This window comes from Mustelus asterias, chromosome 2 (assembly GCF_964213995.1).
Source record: "Mustelus asterias chromosome 2, sMusAst1.hap1.1, whole genome shotgun sequence".
Lineage (NCBI taxonomy): Eukaryota > Metazoa > Chordata > Chondrichthyes > Carcharhiniformes > Triakidae > Mustelus > Mustelus asterias.
Window position 1 is genome coordinate 131,567,035 of NC_135802.1, and position 21,476 is coordinate 131,588,510.

General features: G+C 43.3%; 1 protein-coding gene across 1 annotated transcript in view; it reads left to right on the forward strand.

Annotated features, from left to right (window-relative positions):
* Positions 1-3,266: 3,266 nt before the first annotated feature.
* The window catches only part of scgn (secretagogin, EF-hand calcium binding protein), a 47,490-nt gene continuing 29,280 nt past the window's right edge, over positions 3,267-21,476 (forward strand). The window contains exons 1-3 of the mRNA XM_078228750.1: positions 3,267-3,601; positions 5,379-5,449; positions 18,003-18,095. Coding sequence (XP_078084876.1) covers positions 3,529-3,601; positions 5,379-5,449; positions 18,003-18,095 — 237 coding nt within the window. The 5' untranslated portion in view covers positions 3,267-3,528. The remainder of the gene's footprint in view (positions 3,602-5,378; positions 5,450-18,002; positions 18,096-21,476) is intronic.

Here is a 21,476-nt window from a genome sequence, read left to right on the forward strand (position 1 = left end):
GTGAAATCCTGCAGATGCCATCAGCAGATGTGAAGAAATTGAGGGTCACCTTGACAGTCACTGGCTGTACCTGGCACATGCTCCTCTTGGGAAGAGGTCTCCAGCCCGAAGGTTCTGGATGCCTGTTACCTGCCTGAGAAGCTTAGCTATCAGAGACACTGTTGCTCAAACATATCAAGGAAGCTGACCCTTGGCCTACACCTGAATCTGTGCCAAGGGTACCACTTCCTTCGAGATGCGGCCCTGTGTCCATCTCTCTTGTTTTATGGAGCTGATTATAATTGTGGAGAAGGCACTTTCCAGTTGCTGTCTCTCGTGCTGTGACTGCTGAGCTGGCGCTCCTCAGAGGTCTGAGCTACTGCAGCTTAAGCAGCTCCAATGCTGCAGGGACATCTCACAGTTGAGGGGTTGAGATCCAGTTCAGTGGACTGCAAAGCATTTGAAAGTCACGTGATAAAGTTACTATTCTCAAAGAAAGTAGTGAGTTCAGGTTGAAAGAACTACTGCTGTCGGTACTAACCCTACACTGTAGCTAACCACAAGCTTTACTTCATACAGTTACGTTCGGGTCGGCCCCTGCTGTGCATTCATCATCTCCGACCTGTAGAAACAATGTGGACCCTACGCACTGGCTGGGGAAGTCAGCATGCCGGGTAGAAGAAGCACTTAATTGGCTTCTTCAGTATCTTAATTGGAGCAACTGGTCCTTGGGAAACTCAGAGAAGGCTGGATAATGTCAGAATCCTGAGCCAGTGTCACTATTAGGGGATTTAACTCCTCGCTTGAACCTAAATCTATCTCCTTTTGCCTGGGAGAATTCCACCCAACAGGCAGAATCTTTGCAGATTGTTGGATATCGGGACTATATGTGGGTCCAGAAACTGATGGTATCTAAGACCCATTGGACAATCTTTCTGGAGATGGCCAATTAACAGACCATCCAATTCGAGGCATCAGTGGACTTTGCAGCTGGAAGGGCTAACCGCAGCAACCAAGGGGGGGCGGCACGGTAGCACAGTGGTTAGCACCGCTGATTCACAGCTCCAGGGACCTGGGTTCGATTCCCGGCTTGGGTCACTGTCTGTGTGGAGTTTGCACATTCTCCTCGTGTCTGCGTGGGTTTCCTCCGGGTGCTCTGGTTTCCTCCCACAGTCCAAAGATGTGCGGGTTAGGTTGATTGGCCAGGTTAAAAATTGCCCCTTAGAGTCCTGAGATGTGTAGATTAGAGGGATTCGCGGGTAAATATGTGGGGGTAGGGCCTGGGTGGGATTGTGGTCGGTGCAGACTCGATGGGCCGAATGGCCTCCTTCTGCACTGTAGGGTTTCTATGATTCTAAGGCTCTGGGTGGCCGCAGCCCCATGGGAAAGGGCAGGCACTGCCGATCTAGGTGGGAGACCCTGAGTGCGTCAAGATGGAGTCACCCTCTGAAGGCTTGGTTAAAATAAGTGCAGTCACAACTGATAGGCCATCAGTGTGGACGGGTTTGGGGGGGGGGGGGTGGGTGGAGAGTGGGGTGGGACAGAGTGGCATCACTAATCAGTTCAAGTGGGCGCTAAATGCCAATGATTGGCTACCCACTGCTGCCAGATGGGTAGCTGGAACTAGGATGACTCTACCTCCAGTAAGTTTGCTCAGAGGCATTTGCAACTTTCAAAATTTCCCACACACCTGCAAAGCTGCCCCTCTACAGATAGCAAATGCTGTTAGCCATTGGGTCGTGCCTGCTGACTGGAGAACCCGCAGGAACTCAGTGCAGTGGAGAACTCCCATGAGGCACTTCATTAGCAAGCATAAGACCATAAGATGTAGGAGCAGAAGTAGGCCATTCGGTCCATCGAGTCAACTCCACCATTCAATGAGATCACGATCTTCCCCAGGATTTACATCCTTGAGAGTGGAATTTCCATCACCCGAGGCTCTTCATTGTGTTTCAGCGCCACCAGGGTCAGTGGCTGCTGGCAGCATTGCAGTGGCCTGAGGCCCAGGATCAACAACAGACTCAGGCCATGGGTGAGGACAGAATAGGTGTCCCTAGCCAGAGGTGTGGTGTGGTAGGGGTTGGGAGGAGGGGTGGCACATGGGGAATAGTGCTCATAAAGAAAGGTGGGGATCTCAGTGAGCCACCTTGTCTGATGCTGGGTCCCTCGATCATGCACTGACTCCTTTTGAGTGAGGGATCCCCCTGGAAGCCCACAAGCAAACCTGTCAGTCTTTGTTTTTGGGCTTCCCAAGTAGCCACTCCCTCACCACTGATTGAATACCAACCACGGCAGGATGAGGCCCTTAAGTGGCCCTTAGGGTGGCACAGTGGTTAGCATTGATGCCTCACAGTGCCAGGGACCCGGGTTCAATTCTGGTCTCGGGTCACTGTCTGGAGTTTGCATGTTCTCCCCGTGTCTGTGTGGGTTTCTCTGGGTGCTCTGGTTTCCTCCCACAGTCCAAATATGTGCGGGTTAGATTGTTTGGCCATGGTAAATTGACCCTAGTGTCGGGGGGATTAGCAGGGTAAATATGCGGGGTTATGGGAATAGGGCCTGGATGGGATTGTGGTTGGTGCAGACTCGATGGGCCGAATGACCTTCTTCTGTACTGTAGGGATTCTATTCTATGAAGTGGCCAATAGTTGCCCATTTAAGGATATCGATCAGCATCCAATAGGAAGGCCACCCAAGAGCTTTCGGGACCCAGACTTAATCACACAGGAAGATCCCTACACATTGCCGTCTCGCTTGATTAAATGCCCCACCTCCATTCTGTCCAATGTGTCAGATACATGATAAAATGATTCAGTTCGGTGACTTGTTTTCTCAGTTGTTAGCCTAGCTTGGAATTAGAGAGAGCTGGCTGAGGGTCACAATTCTAGTTAGCAGGGAAGCGACCATGCGCGTCAGGGCATGAACCAAGACTGTTAGTTACACCAGTGATTTCTACAGCTGAGAAAATGATTCTTCTGCAGTAGAAAAATAATAGAACAAGCACTTCATTAATTTCACAAAGCATAGCTGTTTAAAACCCTTTAGAATATTGCCCCCCACTCCCAATATGGCCTTTGTTCTGGGTCAGTTAGACAACATTTCACTGTTCCTGTTATTTATTTTAAATTAAAATTATAAAAGACCTCGGCAAGAATATCACTTTATCTGTCCTGGATCCTGTTATTATTCCAAACAGCCTTTCAATGCAGACTTGTGTATGATCTTAACAAGTGAGGGCACACTGGACGCTGATCAATAGGAAGCTTAGATGGGTGGAGCCGGAGCTTGTCAGCTAAACTGAGGGGCAGATCTCCGGACTGCCTCGGGGGGGGGGGGGGGGGGGCGGCTGGTTGACACTTGGCTGTTTGGTTCGGAGGAGAGACCACTAGTGAGTGAGCTCTGTGCTTGTTGAGTGGACTTGCCTTCTTGCTTGGGTGTGAAGAAAGACGGCTGAGCACCGCGAAACCCCGGACTCCTCCTGCGAGCTGCAGCAGAACCACCAGAAAAGCCTGACCAGCCAGGGGAAACTTTTCCTTTCGACTCCCCAGCACCATGGACAGCCTGGGCTTCGACAACCTGGACGCAATCGGGTTCCTTCAGATCTGGCAGCGGTTTGACGCTGATGGTAATTCAATGTTACTTTATCACATTCGATGCTAAAGTCATTTTAATGTTACGTGGGGCCATTGCATAAAAAAACTCAAATTATTATTCTTAATCTGGTCGTAAAATATAAATTAATTTCCCCATTATGTTTTTGGAAACTTTTTGCGATCAAATTAAGTTCTTTAATATTTCTGAAAGGAAAAAACAAATGAATTTTACAAGATTTGCATAAAGCAGGTTGTTGAGAGTACACGCTTTTTGACACAGTTTTACATGTTTGACTCGCCCAGGTTGTACCCTGCTCCAGCCAAGTTAGTTCATTAAGACTGGGATCTGCTTCCTTTTTTTGTTTTCCACGGGCAAACTCTACCAATTTATTCCAGTGTTGCAGCTTGATGCTTTTCACACTGACCCAACTCCCCTAGTGATCCCATCTCTTGAACCATCAAATTGGTCTTATATCGGTTATTATCTGAACAGGATTAGGGGATGTAGTTGGTTATTTTTGGATATCAGCCCTATCAGAAACTGTTTGGTACTTTCATTTTATTTTTAAAAATGTAGATAATGGAACTAAGTCTGGTGAAATCTTCAGTTTTGCCACTTGTAGAAAGTTGACCTTTTGAGGTCTCCAATGAAGAACGGGTACATTCTGAGATTCATGGGCAACAATATCAGTATTTTCTCCCCCATGGGGGAGTTACGAGCTGTAGGTCAGGAATCATTCCAGTTTGCTTCTGTATTCTTGGTTTAAAAATACCTTTGCTTCATAAAAGGACAAACACAATTGGAATTGTCCTTCTGTTAAATGTCTGCATTTCAGAATGAATTGTGCTATCATTGGTGCAGATCAGGGCAATCTTCTCACTCTAGAACCAAATGTGTCAGCACCATGGAGCCAAGGACCTTACAAATGCTGCCAGACCTACTGAGTATTCCCAGCATTTTCTGTCCTTAATTTCATTTTTTTGGCATTTGCAGTATTTTGGTGTGGAGTTCACCCAACTAAAATTCACCCCAAAAAAAAGCCTTCTAAAATAAACTGTAAGATACTGCTGGATATCACTTCACTGTTTAGGTAGTGTGCTGTAATTTCAATTGTGTTTGTCCTTTTATGAAGCAAAGATATTTTTTAACCAAGAGGACAGGAAGCTATACTATTATAGTCAATAAAAACATTTTGTTTTCAGTGTATGCACTACTCACTCCATTCAGGACAGTATACAAGATGATGGAACCTGGTCTTCGAGAGCACTCACTGAGAGTAGTATTTCTTCATTCTGTCCTTTTGGAACAGCAGCAACTGAACAGAATCACTACACTGCCAAAGCAGGCCGATTATTTTAAAATTGCAACTCTTAAGTAGCTCCAGCAGTTAGAGAGACCAATGTCTGTTAAAGTAGGTTGTTGTCACCTTTTAAAGCAATCTGGTCAGCCCTCTTGTCCAGTCATTCTCTGTGTGTTGCAAAGAATTGCACATCTATCTAGAGGACAAATGAAAGTTTGAACTTAAAAAACCTTTTAATACGTGATTAATAAAGGCAACTTAGTGAAATCAACCTAACAATAAAATGCCTCAAACTCGTACAGTTTTAATCCTGAGTATGCAAGATTTTGATGCTCCCAATGTTGTTTCCTAATAAGTTCAGCCCTATTCACTGTACTGTATTATTGATTCTGTAACAAATGTTCTTCAGGCAGGAGTTCCAGAAAATGGCTGTTTTTACTGATCTTATTCAGTACTTCCACAAATGATTTTATTAGAGTCATTACACTGTTTGTTGAACTCTCCCTAGATAACGGCTACATTGAAGGCAAGGAACTGGATGACTTTTTCCGTCACCTCATGAAGAAGCTCGGTGCTGAAGTAAGTACTTTAGGTTGTTCGATAACCTAAGCAGGTGCATTTCCATGACAACAAATTTAGTTTCCCTCAGCAGCTGATTGCCAGATGCATGGATAAATAGATGAAAACTACTTTCATTAAAACCATCGTAGTGACAAAGTCAGTCATGCCAGAGAATAACAATGCTTTGTTCAACTTTGAATGTATTTGCAGAGACAGAAAATAATTATCAGACAGGATTGCACAATGTTTTCATGACATTCACTCTCTTTTAAAGGCCCAGAAATTCAATCATTTCCATGTATATAAAATCTCTCATCTTTTCTCTTCTGTGTAGCCAGTTCATTCTAGATTTCAAATCATAATTGTTTAAATCGTTGTCACAATTATTTTCCTCAGTTGGTTAGCTCTTTATAGTGAGTTTTCCTTGACATTTTTAAATGTATGCAATTTTGACTTTGTGTCTTCTGCAAAAAATCTCAATATCTGGGATATATGGGAGCAGTAAAATATGTTACCAAAAAAAACCAAACTGCAGTTGTTGGAAATTCAAAACATTCATCGGTGGAAACACAGAACAGATCAGCCATTATCCGTGGAGAAAACTAAAAGGTTACCAGATCAGGCTGAACCTCCTTTGGGGATTGCAGCATGACATCACTTGAAGGAAGTGTGTCATGCGATCGAGTTTTCATCTCACTTTTGCTTTTAAGCGGAGCATGCACACAGACAGATCTGCTGTTGATCCATTTTTAAACTATCTACCTTTGTACCAATGTTCCCATGTGCCTAGGCTTAATAATGACATGTTTAACCAATCCCTTATGAATGATTTGTGCCTTTATATCATAATGACAACATGAGAATAACCAGGTGAAGCAACTAAATTAGACAATTTGTTAAATGTTAGTGATTATTAAGAACACTTGAAATATTTTATGTGGGGGAGAAAATATTTTTATTGATTTATCAATTAAAAGCAAAACTTGTTAACTTAAGAGTGCATTTTGAAGTCTGTGTACTTCACTGATGCAGTTGCATCAGAATTTATTGAAGCAAAAATATAGCTAATATTTGGATGATACGGTGCATTTTGTCTGCCAAGATGCCAATGCCAAGGGGCCAAGTTGTGAGGAGGCTACAAACAGTCTGCAAAGGGATATAGATAGTTTATGTGACTGGGAAAAATGGCATATGGAGTATAATGTAGGAAAATGTGAGGTTGTCCACTTTGGCAGGAAGGATAGAAATCAGAGTATTGTGATAAGCGACTGCAGAGTGTTACAGTACAGAGGGATCTGGGTGTTCTTGTACATGAGTCAGAAAAAGTTAGCATGTAGGTACAGCAAGAAATTAGGATGGCAAATGGAATGCTGGCCTTTACTGCAAAGGGGATAGAACATAAAAGCAGGAAAGTCTTGCCACAGCTGTACATGGTGTTAGTGAGACTGCATCTGGAGTACAGGAGGGATATACTTACATTGGAAACAGTTCAAAGGACATTCACTAAACTGCTTTCTGGGATGAAGGGGCTCTCTGATGAGGAAAGATTGTACAGGGTGGGCCTGTAGTCATTGGAATTTAGAAGAATGAGGGGTGATCTCACTGAAACACACAAGACCCTGAGAAGCTTTGACAGGGTAAATGCTGGGAGGATTTCAAAGGCAAATTACTGTGGATGTTGGAATCTGAAACCAAAAGAGAAAATGTTGGAAAATCTCAGCAGGTCTGGCAGCATCTGTAAGGAGAGAAAAGAGCTGACACTTCGAGTCCTGACAACCCTTTGTCAAAGCTAAAAAGGATAGAAAGTGAGAGATGTTTACACTGTAGGGTGAGGGAATGAAAGATTATCCATAGCCACAAAAACAAGGGGAAAGGCTGCAAATGGCAGCCCATAGAGAGAATAGGAGATGTGAAAGTCCAACCGACAGAGAAGCTGAAATCGGAGGGTCAACTGTGACAGATGAAGAGGTGGGGGGAGGGGAAAGATGGGTGGGAGAGAGGTAAAACTGAGAAAAGGGGAAGCAAGTGGAGAAAAAGTAAGAAAAGGGGGATAAAATAGGGGGAAAGAATGGGGGAAAAGAAAAATAAAGAAAGACAATGAAGAAATGTTCTCTACCTTTTACTTATAATTTTTGATCAACAAGTAAGGTAAGGGTTTGAGGGGCAGGCAGGAAATTGGAATTAAGGTCGTGATTAGATCAACCATGATCTCATTGAGTGGTGGCTAAGGCTTGCCAGGAGGATTGACATACCTCTGCTTATATTCCGTATGATCTGATGAAGTTTGGAGAGTGTAAATGGGTGATAAAGCAAGAGGCTGAGTGAATAGCATGAGAAGCTCTTTAGCTCCTTAGGATGGATCACTCATTCGGGACAGTTTTTGTGAAAATGCATGTTAATTACGGTGAAGGGAGTTTTGCACTGGTTAATTTCAGGTTTGGAACAGGTTTTAGTTGCCATCAACAGCCAGGAGTAATGCTATTGAGTTTGCAGTACCAGGGAGAGTTTCATTGGTTAACTTTAACAAATGGAAAATGATGGGCATTGTCTGTATCCTTAATATTTGATGTTGGTGGATAAAACACCCTAAATTTGATGCATCTGGTCAAAAGTGTCAGTATTACTCAGGTCAAATGGAGCAAATGCAGAGTAATGTTCAGTCTGGTCAGATGTGTGTTAAACCCCAACTTCACTGTGGCATTTCTGAGTGATACTTTATATTAACTTACGTCCGTTTTTATGCGATAGACCAATAACTGTTTTAACAGTGAACTGAGACCGTCCACGTTGATTTAATCTTGTGTCAATGTCTAACATGCAGAACAAGGCCTTCATTGATCAATTAATATACATTCCTTCCAATTTATTCTACTGGGAAGAGCCACCATTAATGAGTAAGGAAATCCAAGAATTATTCTGTTACTTCTCTTTGGATGGTTTAGATCTTCAGGTCAGAGAGGAATTTTCTCGAATCTTTTTTCCCTTATTGGTCCTTTCTTTTGTCTCTGAAAAGAGAAAGGCAGTGAAGGAGAAGGGGGAAGAGTTCAGGGGAAGTGGTTCCATAGGAAATATTTAGTCAATATGCTCCACCTATTGTAAGTGTGGGGCAGGCTCGATGGGACCAGCTGTTAGTTCCTTCCCTCTGGTCGTACTGGTTACAGCTAGAGTCAAATCCAGGTGGCAGAGTGAGATAACGTTAACTCAAGATGCGTTACTACCTCGAATTTAATGGTTCTTAAAACTCTTTCTCTCCCTTAGTGGGTTTATTTAACAGTTTTTTTTAATGAGTTAATGCCTTCACAGAGAAAACGAAGAGCAGAATTTCAGCCAACTATTACTATCCTTTCATTATAATACCATCCTTGCCTTCATGAAATCCCACAAGATAGTGGCAAAGCTTACATTTTGACTTCAGTTCATCGAACAAAAATACAAGCTGAAAGTAACTATTACTAGTAAACTTGTGGTAAAGCAAATGTATACAAGCCATGACATATCAATGAGAGCATAAATGTTTGTATACATCCACCAATTGAAAATACTGTTTATAAGCTAAGTTCCCGTTCAGTGTCTGGCTTCTGTTTGGCAGATAGTTCAAAATTAAAAAGGACGCATGCCAGATGCTTTATAATTGAAGTACTCTGCTATTGTCAAATCTGCCTTGTGTCAATAGATCCGCGTTTTCTTCCACATGATTAACCAGACTGCTTCAGGCAAAATTAAATAATGTTATCTTGTGCAACTGCAACCTCAAAGTTGACCGTCATGTTTTCATTAAGATTTAAAGTGGATTTTATTTCCCCTTCTTCACTCTTGTGTATAACGGAAGCTGCAGGATTCTGCTGACGACCATAGCTGATAAGTACCTTGCCCAAGTGGCCATTTCTTTGGGTGTTCATGTGTCTGAATGGTGAGTTGCTGTCGGACTAGTTCATCATGGGGTGGGGGGGGAACCACAGACAGGGAGGACCTCTGTTTAATGTCCCATTCAAAAGACTCTCTTAAAGTTTCAGATTAGATTTTTTTCTTTGTTCATGGGATATGGGTGTCACTGTGCCTGGGTCAGCATTTATTGCCCATTCCTGAGGGCATGTAAGAGTCAACCACATTGCTGTGGATCTGGAGTCACATGTAGGCCAGACCGGGTAAGGATGATAGATTTCCTTCCCTAACGGACATTAGTGAACCCAGATGGGTTTTTACTACAATCAACAATGGATTCATGGTCATGATTAGACTTTTAGTTCCAGATTTTTTATTAAATTCAAATTTCACCATCTGCCATGGTGGGATTCGAACCCAGGTTACCCTGGTTCTCTGGATTACTAGTCCAGTGACAATACCACTATGCCACTGCCGCCTCCTTTGTTTGATGCAAAAATCAAAATAAAGTGACTATTTGTTATTGAAACATCATTGGTCACCATCACAGGTGATTATAATAGCAGTATTGAAAGTACAGAGAATACTCCTGTGTCCTTTTATCCCTCAGTTCATGATACCAAAAATAAATCATTGGTCATTGCTCTCACTCACTATTTGTGGGACTTTGTGTTCAAATTGGCAGCTACATTTGCCTATGTGAGTATGCTGACTATCTTTCAAAAATAATTGTTTCTGAAAGAGACAACCTGAAAATATACAGTACAAATTGAGACAAATATGATTCTCAGGGAACTTGACAGGGTAAATGCTGAGAGGTTGTTTACCCTTGTGGGAGAATATAGGACCAGAGTAAGGGGTCATCCATTTAACTCAGAGACGAGGAGGAATTTCTTCTCAGAGGATAGTGGATCTGTGGAATCGTTACCGCAGAGGGCCGTAGAGGCTGGGTCATTAAGTAGGTTCAATGCTGAGACAGATAGATTTTTAATCAATAAGGGAATCAAGGGTTATGGGGATAAGGCAGGAAAGTGGAGTTGAGGATTATCATATCAGATCACTCATGATCTCATTGAATGGCGGAGCAGACTTGATGGGCCGAATGTCCTACTTGCTCTTATGTCTAATAGTCTTAAATGTAAGCTCTTTCTTTTTAAGGTACTTAATGACTAACTGCTGTTAATATGATTCGTCAAAATCTGACAATGGACATTGTTTAGTTTATAAAGCAAAATACTGAGGATGCTGGAAATCTGAAATAAAAACAGAAAATGCTGGAAAAACTCTGCAGGCCTGGCAGCATCTGTGGAGAGAGAAACAGCATTAATGCTCTAAAGAAGAGTCATATGGACTCTAAACATTAACTCTGTTTCTCTCTCCACTGATGCTGCCAGACCTGCGTAGATTTTCCATTAGTTAATTAATGTTCCTTGTTTTACTGGTCATACAGTATTATTGCAGACCTGTTAAATGAAAACAATGATGAAATAAATGAAAGCTGCCATGCTAATTTCACAATAGCTTCAGTCTAACAAGGTATACATTCAAGAAAAAACATGACAAAAGGAGCAATGAGGTAACTGCGCTGATCTCACATGCCTAGCTGGGAGCCAGCCCCAAAGGGAGCATAAGTCAGAGATACAACAAGAGCAGCGCAGCTCCAATTCTGTATTCTGCACTTTCCAAGTATGGCATCCCATTGGAGATGCTAGACTTTCTCACATGATTACACTAGAAAGGATAACATACTGTGCTTGTGATGGTTTACAGAGTGAGAGGTACAGCTTCCTCTTACAAGACTTGAGTCACAAGCAAAATGAATCCTGACTATCTGCCATCTGTTTCCTGTACGTTCTCTGCAGGGAAGTCTGCAATTTCTTGAAAGTTTGGAATAGATTTGAAGCGCTTGTCATAATTCATGCCAAAAACCGTTCATTTCAGACCAATTCTAATCCTTGCCATGTTTTCAGGGAAGTCAGAGTTTGGGATTGGTGTTTGATCACACATGTTGTGACCCTATCACTGTTGATTTATAAAATGTGTGAGCAGATGTCCAAGTTAATGCTCATGGCTTCAGGTTTCACACAACCTGAAGTGCTTTGTTGGGAATTTGGACCCAACCTCATCATGGCACCTGAATTTCCAATACTGACACCCATTACGTGCAACTTGGTGCAAAGAAGACAAATTTATAGCATCTGCCCTTTAATTGAAAAGCAAATTCCCAGCTGGCACACTCAAAGCACTAGACCTCTTGGCAAATGTGGACCAGACCACAGAAAGAGACTGTGCTTTTAGGAGAAACTGATGTTTAACTCAATACAAAAAACATTAAGAATAAGATATAATGTGGCTTCAAATTCCAATTGAATTATCTTGAAATCTACTACTGCACTTGTATGCAGTATTGCTAAATGAAATTTTGCTGTTACATTAGCTGTCATTTATCTTCAACCTGGACCATATTAAGTTCTCTGAGAACCATCAGTTAAAATATAATTATATTTCATTTGGTTGCGCTTGCTTTATAACTTAATTATTATATATTTTTAAAATACTATCAATCTGTGTCCTATCCACCAGCTTTTTAATCAGCTTAAGTGCACCAATTTCACCGTTTTGTTTTAAACAAATGACATTGGCATAATTATGTATGTATGCCTATATGTTCTATGTATGTGTGTATATATACATATAGATTAGTGTGTAATTACAAGCACATAGAACAAAGTTGGACCATTCACTTTTATTTATTATTCATTCATGGAGGTGTGGGTGTCACTGGACCAGCATTAGTGCCTGGAAATGAGTGGCACTTAGTTCAGTGTCACTGAGGACACTTAAAAGTCAACCACGTTGCTGTGGATCTGGAGTCACATGTAGGCCACACCGTGTAAGGGTGGCAGTTTTCCTTCCCTCAAGGACACTAGTGAACCAAAGCATTACGTTGAATCTCTGGATTACTAGTTCAATGACAATACCACTACTCCATCCCTGCAGCGAATAACCTGCATTCCCAGATGGCATAACTTTGTACCAGGAGTGTAAATCCAGAATCTGCATCTCTCCATATAACCCATTAAGTGCCATGAGAACTTTAGTAGCTATGTATTTTAGTCACAAGAATTTGAAGAAGTGCTTTATATTCTGTAGAATTAAAGTAACTGATTTGGTTCTAATTCTGGTAGAATTAAAATAAAATCTGTTTCTTAACTGAGATTATGACAGCATTATTTAAGTTCCAAGTCACACAGGGCAGTGGATAAATCTCTCTGTACTAACAATGCATGATTGATCCCAGTAGGTCACCATAACCTTTATAGATTTGGGTGTAAACTAACTGCCAGATTCAACATGACCACTCCAGAGGCTGCATGAGATTGGCAGGCACAATTTTCCTCCTTAAAGAACATGAGTAAACCTTTTCACAACATGATGTGGAGATGCTGGCGTTGGACTGGGGTGAGCACAGTAAGAAGTCTCACAACACCTGATTAAAGTCCTGACTCACCTGATGAAGGAGCGCTCCGAAAGTTCGTGTTGGACTTTAATCTGGTGTTGTGAGACTTCTTGCTTTTCACAACAATCTGAGACAACTTTATGATCACTTTCTTTTCAAAACATCAAATATTATTTATTTGTTCAACCTTTGGTATCAAATAAGACAGCCAGAATATTGTCTCCATTTTTGAAATGAGTTCTTTGGTGAGTGATGAGACCTATATTATGTTTGAAGTGAGCATCTTCAGTTAATAAATAACAGAAGAGTGCCGCATCAGGATATATTTAGTCCCACCTGGAATATGGGAAATCTCATAGCAAACAGCCCACTCTCTTATCCCTGACAGCTACAGCTACACTTGCCAGCAGGAGACAGCAACCAAGGAGAAATGGAACGATTTGTACTTCCACCCTAGCTCAGGAATATTGAGGCCAACTGTAATGCTTGTATTGACCCCAATTAGCTAACAGCACAGAAGTTGGCCTCTTCCTCATTACAATGCCTCACAGCGCAGTGATTTTTTAAGCTGAACCATTGGGTAAGCTCTGCACTCTTGTATTTGCTTAGGTTGCCATGTGAAGGGCTCCATTGTTGTAAACCAGAAGAGAAGCTGTCACCGTTCACAAAAACAGAAAATTCTAGAAAATCTCAGCAGGTCTGAGAGCATCTGTGGAGAGAGAATAGAGGCAACGTTCCGAGTCTGACCAAAGGGACATCCAGATTCGAAACATTAGCTCTATTCTCTCTCCACAGAGGCTGCCAGATCTGCTGTTTTTCTGTTTTTGTTTCAGATTCCAGCATCCACTGTATTTTGCTTTTATGTCACCGTTCACAGTTGTCTTAACCCTTGTCTTCTAATCAGAGTTACAGCTTTAAAGAGACAGTAAAATGTTGTTATCTTTTGTCAATCTACTTTGACTTTATCTGCTTTTCTGTTGAAATGTTGCTGCTTGTTGATAACGTTCTGTTGCTTCTGGCAACTTTGCCTGTATAACCACCTGATCTTTCCACAACTGGGACATCCAATGTGGGTCAGTGAAGAAGAAAACACAAAATTATAGTAGGAGACTACATTGTTTTGTAAATGCACAGTTATATACATATTACAATGTCCAGTGTATCAGTTGCATATTTATAAGTTTACAACATGAATGCTATCTGTACTCCTGGTCCAACAAAGAGTTAGAAAAGTATATCTTCCACTCGGCACCATTCACTTTATCTTCAGCACCAAGTCCCCATCCCTCACCTCACTCCCATCCCCACAAAAAGGACAGGCACTTGGATTGGTACCAAAAGCATAGGCACATAGACTGTTAAGTTTAAATGTTACTGAAAGCAGTGTCATTTGTAAAAAAAAACAGGAATGAAAATCATTTTCCATTTGTGAGAATAATCTAAATTTCAATTTTTCAAGGGCAACTAGGGATGGGCAATAAATGCTGGCCAGCCAGCGACACCCATGTCTTATGAATGAATAAAAAAAAGGTGGCCACAGAAAGCAATCTGTTGTTTTATTCCAGAGGTGACAATGGCTGTAACTTCTGTTACAAAAGTAAAATACTCACACACAACTACAAGTTCTATGTTTACTAGTTTGTTATTGACGATTATGGAGAGGTGTGACAGAGAGAGTGCCTTTAGGAAAATTGTGCTATGAGGGGTGACTTTAAAGGCAAGTGATGCACTGAATAAGGTACTTAAAGCTGTTTGGGGCCAAGCTGATGGGAGATGATATTTGGACAAGATGGTGATTGGTTTAGCAGGTCTAGATGCCTGAGATGGGACAGGTGATGTGGACAATTCTGTGGCCCCTTGCTCAAACAGTGACATAGTCAAGCAAGTGCCAGTGTTTAGAATGTAAGTGTTGCCCTGTGGCCTTGCACTTATCTCGTTGGTGGAACAGGGTGTTGATTGTGACAAAGTCATTTTCCAGGTATTTTGTCAGGAGGACATTGAGGTTTGCTTCTCCCTACTCCATCATTGCCTATAACACTCTTCCAGAGATTTGTTTGTCACCTGCTGGGATTCCGAACAGAGATTGCTCAAGGTTAGTGTAGAATCCCTCCTTGGCCTGGTCTGTTGTCTCAAATGTAAGAGTATGTGTGCTGATGATAGTGGCTGCTGATTCTTTGTTAGGGTGAGCTGGGTAGTCACGAAGCATTCATCTATTCCACAGGGGAAGTCATTGAAGTGCCAGACAAGCTCATTTTTGATGGCAGAGCCTATCCTGTGGAGGCAATGAAAGGTCCTTCCAGAAAAAAGTGTACTTGCAGCCCTGTTCCTTAAGTCGGTTTTCTGCTCATTATAATTCGCTTAGGGCAGCAATGTTGAGGTGCCTGAGTTTCTCGGGCTGTGATGGCGGTCTGTTGCTGTTTGGGTTGTCCACATGGATCCTGACATTCCAGCTCATAAACCTCTTATTGACAAGTGGAAGATGCCTGTGCCTGATTTTTTTTCTAAACATGCGGTGGTCATTGCATTCTTGTTCTGCTGTGAGCCGTTAGCACAGTCTGTACTAATGGCTCACAGCACAGGGTGGCACAGTGGTTAGCACTGCTGCCTCACAGTGTCAGGGACCCAGGTTCAATTCCAGCCTCGGGTGGCTGTGTGGAGTTTGCATATTCTCCCCGTGTCTGCGTGGGTTTCTTCTGGGTGCTCCGTTTCCTCCCACAGTCCAAAGATGGGCACCTTAGGCAAATTGGCTATGGTATTCGGTATTCACCAAGGAGGAGGACATGATGGATGTTGAGGTCAGGGATAGGTGTGTGAACGCTCGAGAGAATGTCAATATATTGAAGGAGAAGTGTTGGGTGTCCTAAATTGCATTAAGATAGACAAGTCCCTGGGGCCGGATGGGATCCATCCCAGGTTACTGTGAGAGGCAAGGGGAGAAATAGCTGGGGCCTTAACAGATATCTTCACATCCTCTTTAACCACTGGCGAGGTTCCAGAGGACTGGAGAATAGCCAATGTTGTTCCCTTGTTTAAGAAAGGAAGCGGGGATAATCCAGCAAATTATAGGCCGGTGAGCCTGACATCAGTGGTGGGGAGGCTTTTGGAGAAGATACTGAGGGACAGGATATATGCGCATTTGGAAGAAAATGGACTAGTTAGTGGCAGGCAACGTGGTTTGTACAGGGAAGTCATGTCTCACCAACTTGATTGAATTTTTTGAAGAAGTGACAAAGATAATTGATGAGGGAAGGGCTGTAGATGTAGTTTATATGGACTTTAGTAAGATGTTTGACAAGGTCCCACATGGCAGACTGGTACAAAAACTAAAATCACATGGGATTCAGGGTGGACTGGCTAGATGGACACACAACTGGCTTGGTTATAGAACAGTAAGAAGTCTCACAACACCAGGTTAAAGTCCACATTACTGTGTTTACCCCAGTCCAACGCCGGCATCTCCACATCTTGGTTATAGAAGGCAGAGAGTAGCAGTGGAAAGGTGTTTTTCAGAGTGGAGATCTGTAGCTAATGGTGTTCCGCAGGGTTCAGTGCTGGGACCTCTGTTGTTTGTAGTATATATAAATGATCTGGAGAAAAATGTGGGTGACCTAATTAATAAGTTTGCGGATGACATGAAGATTAGTGGAGTTGCTGGCAGTGCTGGGGATTGTCAGAGGATACAACAGGATATATATAGATTTGAGACTTGGGCACAGAAATGGCAGATGGAGTTTAATCCGGACAAATGCGAGGTGATGCATTTTGGAGGTGTGAATTATAGTGTAAATGGCAGAACCCTTAGGAACATTACCACACAGAGGGATCTGGGCATGCAGGTCTACAGTTCCCTTAAAGTGGCAACACAGGTGGCCAAGGTGATTAAGAAAGCATATGGCACGCTTGCCTTCATCAGCCAGGGCATTGAGTACAAGAGTTGGGAAATCAAGTTGCAGCTACATAAAATCTTGGTTAGGCCGCATTTGGAGTATTGCATGCAATTCTGGTCACCACACTATCGGAAGGACGTGGAAGCTTTGGAGAGAGTGTAAAGAAGGTTCACCAGGATGTTGCCTGGTTCTCAGGATGTTAACTATGAGGAGAGGTTGAATAAACAAGGATTGTTTTCACTGGAAAGACGAGGCTGAGGGGAGACCTGATAGAGGTTGACAAAATTACGAGAGGCGTAGACAGGGTGGATAGTCAGAGGCTTTTTCCCAGGATGGAAGTATCAATTACTAGGGGGCACAGGTTCAAGGTGAGAGGGGGAAAGTTTAAGGGAGATGTGCGGGAGAGGTTTTTCACCCAGAGAGTAGTGGGTGCCTGGAATGCGCTGCCAGAGGAGGTGGTGGAAGCAGGCACATTAACAACATTTAAGAGGCATCTGGATTGGTACACGAATAGGGAAGGAATAGAGGGATATGGACCGAGTAAGTGCAGAAAGTTTTTTTTAGCTAGTTAGGGCATCATGATCGGCACAGGCTTGGAGGGCTGAAGAGACTGTTTCTGTGCTGTATTTTTCTTTGTTCTATGTTCTTTGGTAAATTGCTCCTTAGTGTCAGGGGGATTAGCAGGGTAAATACGTGAGGTTATGGGGATAGGGCCTGGGTGTGATTGTTGGTGGTGGAGGTCAGTGGGCTCCTTCTGCACTGTAGGGATTCTATGATCATATGTGGGTGCGTGTTTGATCTGTGGCCAGGACAGACTGAAGTTGAAAAACCAGTTGAACCAGTAGCCAGACACGGACTCAGCAGGGAACTACAGACAGTCTTTCAGTCATTTCAGTGATAGTGGAAGGGCAGTAGACTGACCCGAGGTACTTTAAATCGAAAATTTGGATCAGGTTTCTGCACAGGCCGACACACAGAATCACCAGAGAGAATTCATGACAGCAAAACAGTGAAACTGTGACCTCATCCGTGGCAAAAATCACAGGAAATTCAGTTAGGCGTGAGGGTTCAAATTGTTTACTTTGGAATATGTCACAATGTATCAGGGTGAAGGAGGTTGATGTTGATGTGTTGTGGTAAATAGTTGTCTGGTTTTCGAAAGAATTAGACACACTCGGTACACTGGCACTGAAGTGCATCTCCCAAAGGGTGATAGCAATTGCAACGATATGTACAAAACCTTCATCAATTAGCAACCAGTTGGCAAATCGATGCATGATTATGTTTACAGGTATCGGTTGAATTCTAACACCCATGTGTTTATCCCACTTGGCTTTCACAGGACGACCTGAGTGCTGGAAAGGTGCAGAAAATGAAAGAGCGATTTATGTCAGCGTATGACGTCACTGCTGATGGCAGGCTTCAAATCCAGGAGGTAATCAATTGCTCTGACTCAAAAACAAAAACCACTGGAGAAACTCAGCAGGTCTGACAGCATCTGTGGAGAGAGAATAGAGCCAACGTTTCGAGTCAAGATGACCCTTTGTCAGTGCTGCACTTGCTCTGACTCTGTGGGGGCAATTCTCCCACTCCTGGGCTGGGAGACTCGAGCGGAGGCCATGTAGCGGGCTTACCCGCTGGGAGCCATGGCTTCCGCACGTCTCCGGAAGCCAGATTTCAGGCGCCGTCCGCTCCACGCCAGAAATCAGCACGGAATTGTATAAATTATTCAAATTAGAATTTACATTTCAGTAGCGGGCCCAGGATTGAAGTCTCCAGGCCACTAGAGTCTCTCCCCCCCGCCCCCCCCCCCCCCCTCTCCTCGCCAATCCCCGCCAGGAGTGTTTCACTCCAGTGGGGTTTACAACAGCTCGCCATTAACAGGCAGCCCAACCCCACTGGAGGGAAGGGGTCCATGGAGTCCTCCCAGGAGGTCAGGAGGGGTAAGAGGGTGTCCCCGGACATTGCCAGTTTAGCAATGCCAGCCTGGCCCCCTGGCACTACCCAAGGGGCAAAGTGGAAATGCCCAGGGGGCACCAAGGCACTGCCAAGGGGCCTAATGGGGGGCTCCTCTCTCCACAGATGCTGCCAGACCTGCTGGGTTTTTGCAACATTTTCTTTTTTGTATTTCAGGTTTCCAGCATGTGCAGTGTTTTGCTTTGATGCAGTCATTCAGTTTGGGTGAGTCAGGAATTTGTCTAGAGTGTGTTAATCACAGCTATTCAGCAAATTTATGTGAAATCGTTTGGAGAGCTGCTAAAAATCATTGTCCTTGGTAACAGCTGCTGAAATTCAGTTTGCTACAGGATTGTCAAATGTCAGAATCACAGAGGTCAACTGACTGGGAACGCAAAGATCAGATACTGTTAAATTGGAAATGGTTCTTAACAGAGCGTGCTCAATACCAGTGTTCAACTGAATAAAAATCAACTTCATAAAGCAGAATTCTCACATAAAACATCTGTTTCAATAGGGCACATTAGCAGGCACTTTGGGATATACATCAGCTATTCAGTCCCTTTAGCCAAGTCACATGGGGTAGCAGTAGGGGGGAAGGGGAGAGAAATTTTAATTTTTTTCTCACTCTAGGCCAATGAACAACTTTCTGAAAGATAAGCCTTGACACACTATTAGTCTCCCAGGTCACCTTTCTCCTCTACCGTCCTTTTCAAATAATATGCGATCACCCTATTTTTCAAACCAATCTGTAATATTGGAGGGAGTGCAGAGAAGGTTCACCAGGTTGATACCGGAGATGAGGGGTTTGGATTATGAGGAGAGGCTGAGGAGATTGGGTTTGTACTCGTTGGAGTTTAGAAGGATGAGGGGGGATCTTATGGAGACTTATAAGATAATGCGGGGGCTGGATAGGGTGGAGGCGGAGAGATTCTTTCCACTTAGTAAGGAAGTTAAAACTAGAGGACACAGCCTCAAAATAAAGGGGGGTCGGTTTAAGACAGAGTTGAGGAGGAACTTCTTCTCCCAGAGGGTGGTGAATCTCTGGAATTCTCTGCCCACTGAGGTGGTGGAAGCTACCTCGCTAAATATGTTTAAAGCGCGGATGGATGGATTCCTGATCGGTAAGGGAATTAAGGGTTATGGGGATCAGGCGGGTAAGTGGTACTGATCCACTTCAGATCAGCCATGATCTTATTGAATGGCGGGGCAGGCTCGAGGGGCTAGATGGCCTACTCCTGCTCCTACTTCTTATGTTCTTATGTTCTTATATCTCATACTTATCTGAGTTGAAATTAATTTGCTATTCTCTGCCCATTCTGAAAGTTTTGAATATCTTCTTGTCATTTATTGCTGCTCTTCTCAGGATTGTCCATGCCCATAATTTGACATCATCCACAAATTTGGAAATTTATTTTTGATTCCAAAGTCTGAATAGTCAAATGAAAGTGAACAACGGTGGTCCCAGCACTGATACTTGTAGGACCCCATTTCCCACCTTCTGTTATTCTGAATAACTATCTCTACCTGTTGTCTTTGCTTTCTTCCTTGTAGCCAGTTATCCTTTCTGCTACTTGACCCAAGCTTCACATTCCTTTTCACTTCATTCATTAGTCTGTACCTTGACAATTTTTCAAAGGCTTTTTGGCAATCTAGATATATTATATCTACTACATTCCTTTATCTGCTCTCCATGGATCTCTTCAAAGCATTCAAAGATGTTTGTCTAAAGAGTCTTCCCCTTTTGAAATCCATGCTGACTCTTCATTATTATAGTTTTGGTTTCTGGATGTCTTCCTATTCTCTCAGTAGAGATTCCATTATTTCTCCTCATGCCAATGTTAAGCTGATTGATCTGTAGTTCCCTGGACATGTTCTCTCTCCCTTCTTAAATTTAAATATAACAGGAGCGATTCTCCCCCCAAAAATTCTAAGTGTCAAATTTGCATAAAACTGGAGTAAATCACGTTGGCTTTTTCAGCAGGAGTTTCAGAATGAATCTCCCATGCTCTGTGCACCGCAGAGTGCCTCAGCCTCAGCGTCAATCCTGTTGAAAATCTATGGGCAGAGCCTATTCCTGCTGGTGAATCCGGCAGCACAGCACTGTGCGGGCCACTGCGCATGCGTCGTTCTGTCAGGGCTGGGATCGGTGCGTGTGCAGTGGCCCCTGCCTGCCGACCTATCCCACTGATTGCCCTGCCCCCTTGTCACTGCCTGGCCTCTCCTCCCCCCCCCCCCCCCCCCCCACCACTGATTGCCCTGCCCCCTTGTCACTGCCCAATGTTGCAACAGATACATTCAACGGGAAACCCTGTTGACAATGTTGGGACCGTAAGATCCCGCTGCCAACGAGCACACGCCATCTCCCACCAGTACGAAGCACACTGTGGAGTGGGAGAAAAATCCTGCCTGTAGCGTCACCCAGTATCATTCCTGTATCATTGTATGCAGATACAACAGATAGCAGAAATTTCATGTTATGCCTTCACATTGTAAAGGGTCACATTACATTAAAGTGCCATTAATTATCATTGAATATAAAAAGAAATTGGCTATAATCGACTTGTTTTCAAATTTTCTGGTGCATTGTGATCATATTTTCTGCTTTGAAATTTCTGAGTGGAAAGCTGGGAATAGACATGATGGGCAGAATCATACCATCCCCACAGAGATCAACTTGGAGGTGGGGAAGGCATGGAAATTCGGAACGCCACACGTCAGTTTGGCTCCCCAAGTGTCCCCGCTTCCAGGAGATCTTCCCAGAGACGGACTCCCTGCAGCAGCAATGAGGGTAGTAGCAGGTTTCCACTTTAATTGACAATTAACCCATAGTTTTCAAGTAGAGCTGGAATCTTGCCAG